This window comes from Phyllobates terribilis, unplaced genomic scaffold (genome assembly GCF_046119375.1).
Source record: "Phyllobates terribilis strain yellow unplaced genomic scaffold, ASM4611937v1 Scaffold_12__6_contigs__length_324123572, whole genome shotgun sequence".
NCBI lineage: Eukaryota > Metazoa > Chordata > Amphibia > Anura > Dendrobatidae > Phyllobates > Phyllobates terribilis.
Window position 1 is genome coordinate 17095830 of NW_027362772.1, and position 12681 is coordinate 17108510.

General features: G+C 42.4%; 1 protein-coding gene across 50 annotated transcripts in view; it reads left to right on the top strand.

Annotated features, from left to right (window-relative positions):
• The window catches only part of LOC141171932 (uncharacterized), a 152485-nt gene extending 140250 nt beyond the window's left edge, over positions 1-12235 (top strand). For all 50 annotated transcript variants that reach the window (XM_073655635.1, XM_073655633.1, XM_073655632.1 and 47 more), the window contains 4 exons: positions 10543-10581; positions 10869-10902; positions 11715-11766; positions 11984-12235. In XM_073655635.1, the coding sequence (XP_073511736.1) occupies positions 10543-10581; positions 10869-10902; positions 11715-11724 (83 nt within the window). In that variant the 3' untranslated portion in view covers positions 11725-11766; positions 11984-12235. The remainder of the gene's footprint in view (positions 1-10542; positions 10582-10868; positions 10903-11714; positions 11767-11983) is intronic.
• Positions 12236-12681: the final 446 nt, after the last annotated feature.

A 12681-nucleotide genomic window follows, 5' to 3' on the forward strand; every position in this document is an offset into this window, starting at 1 on the left:
AGACTTCACAACTTTCATGTCATCTCGAAAAGAACTCCTCACTTCCAACGTTTCCTGTTAGTTTTTATTCCTATTGTCCTATTAAGTCCTGCCTGTGGTCCTCATTAGGTAATCGGCTACTGTGACAACACAGCATTTCTTCTTAATCACCCAGACATCTAAATTCAGGAGAAATACACTATTATCCTCATGCTGACTTTGAATTTATGTGTTTTTCTTTGGTTGATCAAGAAGGACAGACTATTGTTTGTTTAAGTCTGCATGTTGACACTTGAGCTGATATTTACTGAAACGTATGGTCTGTTATCTCTGGCGACAGGGTCATGAAACAATGATGTTCACTAAAATGCTGATTACATATTGTCCCAGGCCAGCTACCTTATTGACTAGTTAAACAGGAGGACAAACTGCAAATCAATTAGATGTTCTAACAATGTAAGTTAAACGCATCACATCTCCCCCCTGACATGTGGATAATGTCTAAAAGGACAGTTGTGAATTATAAAAGGGTTCTCTGCCTCTGTATCAGAGTCTTTTTACAAAAACACAGCCAAGAGAGACTTGAGGACAGCAAGCAAAACATATGGTTCCATCAAGAGGAATACAGATCTGCTACAGTGAATATCAATGAACTCTTAGAGCCGTTATGAAGAAATCTAGTGTTTTGCTCTGCTTTGCTAGTTCACCGCATCTGCGGGTTTTGCTCTGCTTTACTTGTTCACCGCATCTGCGGTTTTGCTCTGCTTTGCTAGTTCACCGCATCTGCGGATTTTGCTCTGCTTTGCTTGTTCACAGCATCTGCGGTTTTGCTCTGCTTTGCTTGTTCACCGCATCTGCGGGTTTTGCTCTGCTTTGCTTGTTCACCGCATCTGCGGGTTTTGCTCTGCTTTGCTTGTTCACCGCATCTGCGGGTTTTGTGTTATGATCTGCTACAAGCACTAAGGAAAGACAGGAGATCTGTCCCTACAATAGAACTAAGCTGGATCCCTACGATGTAACGGGGAACCTGATCCTGCGATCAGACCCACTAAAGTCCTCGGCTAGTCTGAACGAAGACCTATAGATGTGAGGAAGGGATCCCTACAAGAACTAGGGACTGGGAGAAATATGGACACCTCCTAGAAGAAATTGTAGCAGAAATAAGACAAACAAACAACAAAGAACAAAGAGGTCCGAAGACCTAGCAAAACTGACTGAGAAAGGTAACAGAGCACCAAGCTAGCTCAAGAGTAGAAATACAATGAAGTCCAGCAAGGCCAGGAGGGCGGAGCAGGATTAAATAGGCAAAAAAGGTCACGTGACCAGCAAACTAGAAAAAACCTAAGAGGAGAGTTCTAACAGTACCCCCTCTTCTAAGAGGATCCTCCGGATCCCCTAGGCCCGGGCTTATCAGGAAACCTCCTGTGAAATGCTCTGACAAGTCTGGAAGCAGAAACATCATCCGCCCTCACCCATGAGTTATCCTCGGGTCCGAAACCCTTCCAAGCGACGAGATACTGCAAACTCCCTCTATACCGTCTAGAATTTAGGATGCAGGAAATTTCATATTCCCCGTCCTCCACCACCGAAGGAACAGTGGCAGAAGCGTCACCATCCGACACATCAGCTCTTTTCAACAGAGAAACATGAAACACCGGATTAATCTTCCAGGAGGTAGGAACCTCCAACCTAACAGCAGATTGGTTAACTATATGAAGCACCTTAAAGGGCCCTACAAACTTGGGACCCAATTTTTTTAGAAGGAATCCTCAATCGCAGATTCTTAGAGGACAACCAAACCATGTCATCAATAGCAAACAAAACCTCTTGCCGCTTCCTATCAAAGTACCTCTTAGATTTTTTGTTAGCCTCCTGAAGATTACCACGCACATCCGTCCAAACTCTCTCCAAATCACCGGAAAAACTCTCCTCCTCAGGCACAGCCGATACCAATTTGGAGAATGACCCAAAAGGCTGATGTCTCCCAGAACAACAAAAAAAAGGCGAACACCCAGCAGAAGAGGATGTATGGTTGTTAAGAGCAAATTCAGCAAGTGGCAGAAACTCAGACCACCCCAGTTGATTGTCTGCCACAAAACAACCCAAGAGCTGCTCAACATCCTGGTTCTTTCTTTCTGTCTGGCCATTAGACTCAGGATGATATCCGGACGAAAACGACAAATGAACTCCCAACCTGTCACAAAAGGCACGCCAAAAATGAGCCACGAACTGAGGTCCCCTATCTGAAACAATGTCAGTAGGAACGCCATGTAGTCTGACAATTTCCTTGACAAAGGCCTTAGCGAGTGTCTTAGCGCAGGGCAGTTTGATGAAGGGAACCAAGTGACACATCTTGCTAAAACGGTCCACGACCACCCAGATAACCGTGAAACCCTCAGAGGGGGGAAGGTCAGTAATAAAGTCCATAGCCAGATGTGTCCAAGGTGCACTAGGAACCTCCAGAGGGCAAAGCAACCCCGCAGCAGGAGCATGCGAAGACTTAGATCTAGCACACACAGTACATTGACGCACCCACTTAATGACTTCCTTCTGCCATCCAGGCCACCAAAAACTGCGACCCACAAGTCTCTTGATCTCAGAAATTCCTGGATGACCTGCCAACCGAGACTCATGACACTCAACAAACTAATCTCTCCTAAAGGTCCTAGGCACAAACAACCTCCCATGGGGAGTGTTAGATGGGGCATTCTCCTGCGCTTTAAGAATCTCATCCTCCAAAACGGAGTCCAAAGCAGCAATCACAACACCTTCTTGTAAAATGCTCTCCTCCTCCTCAGCGCCGACCATGGGAGAAAAGCTGCGAGACAAAGCATCAGCTTTAACATTCTTGGTACCCGGGATGTAAGTAACGGAAAAATTAAACCGCGAGAAAAAAAGTGCCCACCTAGCCTGACGGGCATTCAAGCGCTTGGCAGCATGATCGTGGATCTGCAGCCTTTCCAGTTCCTGCAGTTGCAGAGTCCAGATGACCTCTCCGGAACCAGGGTGACCTCTGAATATCCCGTGGCCGTCCTATCTGGCCATTCATGTGTTCCTGGTAACGGAAATTGCAGCCATGTTTATGAGCAGCTCCTGCCTGAAGAGAATTGGGGAACTTCCTACCTTGTCCCAGGCTTTTCCTTCCATTCTAATAGCGATTTAGTTTATGTATTGGCTTCTAAATCCACTCCTCTTGAGTACCAATTAGGTGTTAAAAAACTAAAGACCAACCTAGAAGCAAGAAAACCTATGACATTTGAGGTCTCTGCATCCAATCCCTTATCCATCAACAGCACAGAGAGAATTCAGGTTTTGCTTTATGGCACTGGTGGAAATCCCAAAGCCAAACCCTTTGGATCTTACCTGATCGGTATCCCTGACATTGACTTCTTCAACCTTAATTATAGCCTCATTGGACAGAAGGATTTTGACACTAATTTGGCCATTATTATAGCGAAGAGCTCAAGTGGACCTGGATTCTTATTTAATGGAAAACCTCTACGAAATACAAAGTGGCAGCCATTCCCTCAATCTGAATATTCCTGGTTAGAGTATAATTATGGTGGAGGCTTCAGTTCCAACATAGTCCAACATCCCACGACACCTTTCGGTCTCCTAACTATTGGGTACACAAAGGACATGGCGTATGGCTCAACGGCAGCCGGTATACAAGGTGTGTATGTCACATTTTTTACTTTTCCTTTCAGCTCCTAGTGCTCCATCACTTGAAATAAAATGTAATTCACATTTTCACTTCAATGACCTGAAATAAAAACTATTTGTAGCAAGTGACAATAAAAAGAAAATATAAATGACCTGCAACTAAAATAATAACGACTAAGGTCTCTGAAGGTTAGAAGGATCCTATAATATCTATTTGGTAATATATGGCCTTCTGATCAATCTGAGCAATAATATAAGCGGATAATAGAAAGCAAGAGATGAGGACTCCACCCCTTTCTCTATTAACTTATAATTTCCAAAAATGGTATATGGCTATGGTTTTCTAAACTGAAAATTACCTTTAAAAGGGTTGTTCCATTTTTAGAAAATTGGACCCCAATTGATTCCTTTAATGTAAAATAACAAAGGCGGATAGTACCCCCACTCCAGCAGCAGCTCCCCACCCCTCCAGTCTCTGTGTTTGGCTCCAATCACTGATCTCATCTGTTCAGCTAATCTGAAAAACTCTGTGATTGGCTGCAGTGGTAATGTGATCTAGACCCAAAACACAGAGACTGGAGCAGCAGCGTGGAGCCAGCACCAGACCGGGGAATGGTGAGTACAACCTGTGTTTGTTATTTCACATTATTGAAATCGATTGGGGTCCACTTTTCTAAAAGTGGAAAACCTTTTTAAGGCTTGGAACAAATGATTGGAGAATAGTAAATAACTCGAAAAACTAACCAATCCTGAATGAATTCTTTTAGTTCCAGGACAGTTGTCGGTGCCATTAAAGATTCCCGGTAATCCTTTTGTACACTTAACAGAAGCCTAAAGCCTGAACATGGACTGGATAGATTGTATATAATCTGGGAGTAGGCGGCACTTAGACAATATAGATTGTATATTCAATGAATCGAGACTCACGCAAAATCACATACCCTCATTTACATACCTTGTTGAGTAATGGCTTTTTCATCTGACACCCAATTTGTAGACCTGTTTTAATCAGGTGCACTACGGATGTGTAGACCTGCCAAAATTTGGTAAATCAACTTAAATTTGGTCAAGAAATTTGATTTGCATTGAATGAGCCCCAAATAGCATAAAAAAAAAGAAAAACAAAAAACCCCAAATGTTTTATATGAACTGAGGTCTCCCATCCCGGGAATGGGTGAAAAAATGATAAAAATTCATACTCCCCAAACCTGTCACCTGTCTCTGCCACTGCAACTCATCACCGGTTCTCCTCTGGATTCTACTCGGGGTGGGTCTCCTCTTCCCTCTTCGCCGGTTCTTCTGACATCATGACATCAGTGACTTACTCAATCCTTGGGGGCGGCACATGTCATGGCGTCAGAACATGTACTGGTGCTTAGCTGGAGCCAGAAGTTTTGCTGAAGGGTGAGTAGGAAACCGGTGACAGAACGATGACATAGAAAGACAAAAATTGACCGACAGGGAGCTGAAGCTGAAGGGACAGGTTAGAAGTTTGGTGAGTTAGATTTTTTATTGTTTTTAAGCCCTTTCGGAACCATTTGAACCCAACAAAATGGAGTCTAAATGTATTTAAAGAAATACTCCTCCTCCTCCCATCCAAGGTTTTATCCCCTTAATAAATTGCATCCATCATATTATATAGCGCTGTGTACTTACAATTGCTCATTTTGCCTTTCTACCCAGCTAATTCTTCTCTTTTCTCTGCTCTATACAGGAAGTCTCTTTTCCCTGCATGAGTCATTCCCCTCTTCAACTCTTGACCCAGCTGCTCCCTCTTCCCCCTGCCAGGGACTTTTGCAATGATGCAGGAAAAATTCACCTCCTGTTTCTACATAGAGTTTAGAAGGATTCAACTCGTCAGTTTTTAATCACGTGATGTTATAGACCTAATGGAAAAGAGAAGAATTAACAGGGTAGAAATGCAAAATGAGCAATTGTAAGGGCACAGTGCTGTATAATATGATGACTGCAATATATTAAGAGGATAAAAACTGATAGGAGGAGGAGGAGTGCTACTCTAAGTTAGAGTTGATTTGCTCATTCTTAAGTCACAACCAATATCTCTTCTTAATCAGTAGATATGTAGCACCCTGAGGACTCAGTTGCTACAGGGGTATTGCACCTCGAGCCAGAGGTGTGGTATTCCACTCCCGGGTAAGGATGGAGTGTGGAACGGAGCTCAGTTAGCTGCATACACTACACTCACCCCATTTCCGGGGGACAGATCAACGGTACTCCCACCAGATAGATGTGCAGGTACGACAGCGTCTGTCCCCGGCTGGAGTGGTGAGGGGGGAGGAATATCCTAGTGGTGTAGGAGCAGACAGGGGAGGGACTCTGGGCATAGGTAGGAGCCCATTGGTTGCTGGTCACCTGGGCTCGGGTGTCAGAAGGAGTTATATAAGGTGGGCACCATCTTAGGGTCGGTCTGTCGGTGCAGAGAGGAGCTCAGCCAGAGAGGGCTGACAGGGAGCTGTGGCTCAGTCTGGGCCCAGCTCCAGAGCCAGGCCTGGAGTGGAGACCTAAGGCAGAGAGAGAGAGAGAAGGAAGAAGAAGTAACAGGAACACCAGGAAAGGCCCAGAGACACAAGAAAAGAAGGAACCCTAAGATCCCACGGAATAACGGGTGAAGGGTTGGCAGAACAGGGTGCCGGATCCCAAACTGGTGGAGGCCAATTATTCTTAGCCAGGAACCGGAGGTCGTGGTCAAGTTTTGGCGCGACCCCTCGCCACATCCACCAGGAAGGCATACCATATAGGGTCAGGGAAACCGGGAAAGGTTTCACCACCAGAAGGCCCGAGGGAGCTGGACAAAGGTGGGTCCCTGGTGGGGACGGCCAGTAGGAAGGAAGAGAGGGGAGCTCAGGACCACGCTCTGGAACTGCCTGGGAGTTGGCCGAGTCCCGCACCTGGTGGACGCAGCACAGCTCGGGTGGTCCAACTGTGCACAACACAAGGGACCTGATAAAGAACTGTGAGTAAAGCTGTGAAAACTGCAATTGCACGTCTCAGTGATTCCTCGTCGGACCGGCACCATCAGTGCTGGGACATACACACCATCTCTCCCAACATCATTCACATCCTCTGCCCTGAGGCCATACCCCTCCCGTTGGGGGTTATACCATCCACGCTGCACATCCGTACCACCGGCCTCAGCGGACTGCCCTGCAGCGGCGGCTTCATAGCCGCATTCAACGGGTGGCGTAGTCGGACACTAATACCATCATACCAATAACGCCACTTAGTTTGACACCCTGGGCACGGACCGGGTCACCGCCACGTGGACTACTACCCCTATCGGATCCGGCTCCGGGTATTCCCCGCGTGCGCAACGCTACACAACATGGCCCAGGGGGCGCGTCAGATACTTTTATAGTAAACTTTGTTATTCTAAATAAATCTCTCAATCTAAAATTTAAATTTCAGAAAATATCCCGTAGTAAAACCCCAAATTATAGCAACTATGTATATATCAACTACTACAGTGGGGCCCCTGATTTACTATATAATACACATTTTAATGGCAGTCACTTATTTTTACAGTTCTCACATTTAGAACCCTTAGACTACTTAGGAGTTGTCTTTGTCATACGGCACAATGTAGGGACAGTAAATATGGTAGGTTACCACACTCCTGTGGCAGATCGGTGCACAAGTAGGGTCCAACCCCAGAGCAATAAGACGAAAAACTTGGCACTCAACATGACTGAATACATTTTGAGAATTTAATAGTAGAAAAAGTAGTACAAAACAAATGTTTCAGTCATGTAAGACCTTCTTCAGTGTACAGGAATTTCGGTAGTGGACATGAATGAAAGGTGCAGTGTCCAGCTTCTATATAAACCACTGTGTGGCATCTTATAACAAGGGTGATGGCGGTGGGAACACGGCAATCCGCCACTAGTCCCAAGTGGCGCCTTGGAACTTACATGACCAAAACGTTTGTTTTGTACTACTTTTTCTACTATTAAATTTTCAAAATGTATTGAGTCATCTTGAGTACAACGTAGGGATCGGTTATCTATAAAGTTCTATAAATTACGTGGCTTAAAATATTTGAATAAAAAATTCATCTTCATGTCAAGTATCGCCGTTCTTGCCTCCAGTCACTCTCTGAATCTCGCCAGGAAGTCACAGCATCAAGTATAAAACAGGAAATAGAAGAAAAGGAGGAGATAAGAGGGAGGGGAGAGGAGGGATATGAAGCTAGAATTTATTTCCCACTTTAAAGTGGCATCTTGTGAATGGGGAGTGATAGTAGCCAGCGAAAACTGACCGGATCAACTCTGGCATCCAAAATTTGAATTCTTAACTTCTTTTTCCATTATCCATCAGAAAAGTAGTAGTAGGGTTAAACTAGAGATTGTCTGGGCACCTGCTTTATGACTGAAGCTTCCAGAGCCGAGCATTGCACAGTTTGTGTCGCTTCATGCTTCCTCCATTGTGTGGCGCTATGGGGTCCAATAGTTTTCTTGTATTTTTGATAGCTAGATGAGCATAGCAGATGAAAATAAAAAAGTGTGACAACATGGAAAATAAAAGGGACAAGTACCAATTCACCTCTTACAGACTATTGCCATCCATGGTACATGATATACAGCTGTAACAAAACTTGAAAAAAAGAGACTTAGGATTGAGAGATAAATGATGAAGACGTCTAACAGAAACTGGGGGGGATCCAAAGCCTGACTGACAAAAACATTTATTTTAATAGAGAATAAAAAATCCTAAATAGAGAAGAGCGAACCCAAACTTAAAAGTTATTGTCCGGAGCTAATCACCGAACAGAGACTTCTCCCGGGAGTCTGTTGCAATGTTTGGAGGTGAAGTCTGGGGAGATAGAGAACATTTTCCACATCAAAAGTTCGAGTCCCCATTGTTTTCAATGGGATTCAGGTTCTGGTTCAAGTTTAGGTACAGTTCTGGAACTTTGGAATGAAGTTCAGGTCGGGTTCAAGAACCCGAACTTCCACGGGTCCACTCATTCCTAATCCTGAATGAATTTTTTATTTTTCCTTGTAAGGCTATGTGCCCACGATGCAGAAATGCTGCATATTTTTTACGCTTCTCCCTGGCAGGAAAAACGCATGCGGTTTTTACATGCGGTTTTCCCGCCAGGTAGAAGCATTTGTGAAGCGTCTTTGCATGCATTTCTGCATGCGGGTTATCAAGCTCTTTTCCAAGCAATTTTAGCATCACTTGGAAAAGTGCTTGACAACTTGTTCACGCTATATAAATCCATGCAAACGGTATGGATTTATAGTAGTGTGACCAAGTTAGTTAAAAAAAAGAATAAAAATGGTGAAAAATAAAAAAAAAGAAGTTTATTCTCACCTTCCGATGTCTTCCCGGTGTTTTGTCTGCTCCGTCCAGTGTCTTGCACTGCTTGCGGTGGTGTGAAGGAGCTGCGGTGACGTCATTGAGCCATGTGATGGGTCACATGACTCAGTGACGTCATGGCAGGTCCTTCACAACAACGCGAACATTGCAAGACACTGGACGGAGCAGACAAAACACCGAGAGGACATCGGAAGGTGAGAATAAGCTTTATTTTTTATTTTAAATTTTTTTTTTTACAGTTTCTATGGTACCCAGGTCTGGATGAGAGTCTCCTCTCCTCCAGACTTGGGTACCATCCGCACATAGAAACGCATAATATCCGTGTGTACAAATGTACTGACACGGATATTATGCGTTTCAATGCAAGTCAATGGCGGCGATTACGCTGCGTGTCCGCAAAATTAATGGACATGCCGCGGATTTTTGAGCGCAGCATAAACGCTGTGGAAAAATCCGCAACATGGGCATTGAAAGTGCGGCTTGTCATTGGGGACCATAGGGGGCAGATTACCAAGCGTTTCCCAAGCGTTTATGCTGCGGAAATTCCGCAGCATAAATGCTTGTAAAACGCTACGTGGGCACACAGCCTAACAATAAATAGTAACACCTAAGAAACCTGGTAATTATAATTATTATTACTACTATTATTTAGAAATGAGTGAATCGATTAGATGTGAATTGAATTTGTGTAAAATTTTTAGAAATTTGCTTGCCCCACCAAATTCAAACACTTTGAGATTTGCTTCACGTGAATCGACAAAAATTACATTTTACATAATGTAAAAGATTGCAACAGCCAGAAAAGATTTACAAGACCTCATGCATGGTCCATGCATAACACCTTGCAGGTATCAATTCACATAGTATAGCATGGTTAATCAGGAGGGAGTATCATAGCTTTTATAAAAGCCACTGCAGGGAATGCAGCTGACACTTTAGGATGACTCTGGATAGTGAAAGAACGTCACAGCTCAGCGATAGAGACAGGAAGAGAAAGTTATAAAACACTGAATAAACTGTACCGACAGTGTGTAACTGTGCAGCAGTGAAGAATATTATTGTGTGAGGGAAAGAGAATAAGACAGATTCAATTGAAAGGGAGAGAGAAAACCAAGGGAGTCATTGTAATTCCAGTTACCAACGATTTACCCATATCCATATAGAATCAGGTTACTTCAACATTACTAAAGCTGTTTTTGTATTAAAGAGCTTGAAAGGAGTTAGACAGAGTCCTAGGGGATCTCTGAGTGTTGCACAAATTTCCACCAGCACCCGCCATGTCATCAGAACATGCATTGAGGCTTAGCTGGCAAAGAGTGAGAAGGAGATTGGTCTAGAAAAACAGCGACGAACCTTCAGGGAGCTGCGACCTCAGGTACAGGTGACAGATTAGGTGGGTTTGATTTTTTATTATTTTTAAACCCATCCAGAGCAAAATGGTGTCTAAAATTATTTCGTTTAAAATCGATCTACTCATCCTTAAGTCGTACCCAATATCTTCTCTTTCGCCATATATTCTGTTTAATAAACTTAGTCAATCTAAAATTTGATATTTTTCAGGAAGTAACAGCTCTGAAGAAAAACACAAAAATAAAAATAGTAAGTATAAACCAACTGCTACGGCAGGGCTCCTGAATTTTCTATAGACTGTACGTTGTGTCGGCAGTCACATCCTTCGGGATACTCTTAAGTCAAAACTTCAGTGATGAGAAAAAGGCGAATGTGGCCATGGATGGAACGTCTCGAAACTTGCTTTTGATGTGACAAAGTTTGTTACATGAAGTAGGACAGGGTTTATTATTTGGAACATTGTGATGATATAGATGTTCTATATGTCATAAACTTGGTGATTCTAATTATCTCAAAATGTAAAATTTCAATTTCAGAAAACAAAAATAAAGGAAAAAACAAACAAATCAAGTAAGTAAAATTCATTTACAACGACGGGGGTCCTGACTCATCCACTGACTCTACGTTATGTTGGCAGTCAACTATCTTAGGGTTCTCTCAAGTCGAAACTTAAGAGATGAGAAAAAGGCTTTTTTGGCCAAGGATCTCATTTTTCGAAGCTTATTAGATGAAGTGGGACTGGGTTTGTTCTTCGGGACAATGTGGCCGCAGATACATTCTGTATATCATAAACTTGATCATTTTAATTTTATCTCTAAATATACAATTTCAATAAAGACGAGAACTTTTCTTTTCTGGTTTATTTCCATTTTTTTTTATTTTTCATTTCTGAAATTTTCAAAAACTAAATATAAACCAGAGAGCTATAGGCTGAATAGCTGTCATGGAGGGGCAACTCATTCCCCAATGTTTTATACATTGTGACATTTATTTTAGGGTTCCTTCAAATTAAAATCTCAATATTGAAAAAAGGGCCAATTAGGCCAAAAGGGACCTCCAGGTGAACATGTAATTTATCTTACTAGAGGTTGGTCTCATCTTGTCTTACAGCCAGTAGTTCCTTTTTCCTCCCTCCAGTGTCTCTGCAAATGTTCACACATCCTCAGTCACTAAACAGCCATAAATACAAGAAAGGGAGGAGAGGAGAGGGGAGGAGGGATATGCAGCTGCAGCTATACCTTACAGTGGCATGTAATGAGTTGGGAGGAGCGGCAGCAGCTTTGGCTTCTGCCTTATAAATTATAAGTGCAACAAATACAAAGTAGAGGAAAAGTTTGTAAAAATAGTTCCATGAGATCAACCCACTTTGCTTTGTATTCTAGGAAGGGCTAACGAAGATTAGTAGGATTGAGCATCAGTGGTGATTAGCAAAATGTGAGTATGGTAATGTCTATCTATCTGTCTATACATCTATCCATCTATCTAGTATCTATGCATCTCATTTCCATTTTTTTATTCGTGATCTATCCATCTATTGAATCTCACTAAAGTGCAGCCGATCGTACAATTTTTCGTCCTTCTCGTCTTTTAGCACACTTATTTTTTAAAAATAAATGAATAAAAGTAACATTTATCATTATTTGTCCCGCAGGTTCTGTACTTTTATCTACAACAACTATACATCTGATCACCATAATTCCTGATATAAATGAGGATACTGAAAAAATATCGTCACTTGAAATGAACAGCGTGAATTTTTTTTTTTTTGGGGGGGGGGGTGTCTCATATATATTCACTTACTGCAATCTACTTATTAAAATATTGCAATTAATAATTTTTACTTTTTCTTTAATTTTCTTTCATCACTAATTCTATGGAAATAATAAATTCAATGTTCTCTTTAGACCTGGCGATTATTTTTTGAGATTTGATTTAATAATAATAATAATAATAATAATAATAATAAAAGTAATTGATGTTCTATACAATATTAAAGTTTCTGTAAAAAATTATGGCCTTCACTAAATAGAACAACTGTATGTGCAGTTAAATGAGAGATAAGATAAAGTTCTCTGTTTTTTTTGCACAGTTTAAAGCTACATGGGCAGAGGAATAGTCATGAGTGGGGCAAGGTTACCATTCATACCCAGGTCCTCAAGGGCGTAGCTGTTGATTGGGACATCAGTGATATCATTGTCGGTAGAGTCACACGGGGTTTGAGACGGAAACAAAACCTGCCCATGTCTTTTCCCTCAAGGAGCTCACATACCCCATTGCTATGTAAGAAGACACAAGTATTATAAATGGCACGTGTGCTCCTGATATCTACAGTGGGTACGGAAAGTATTC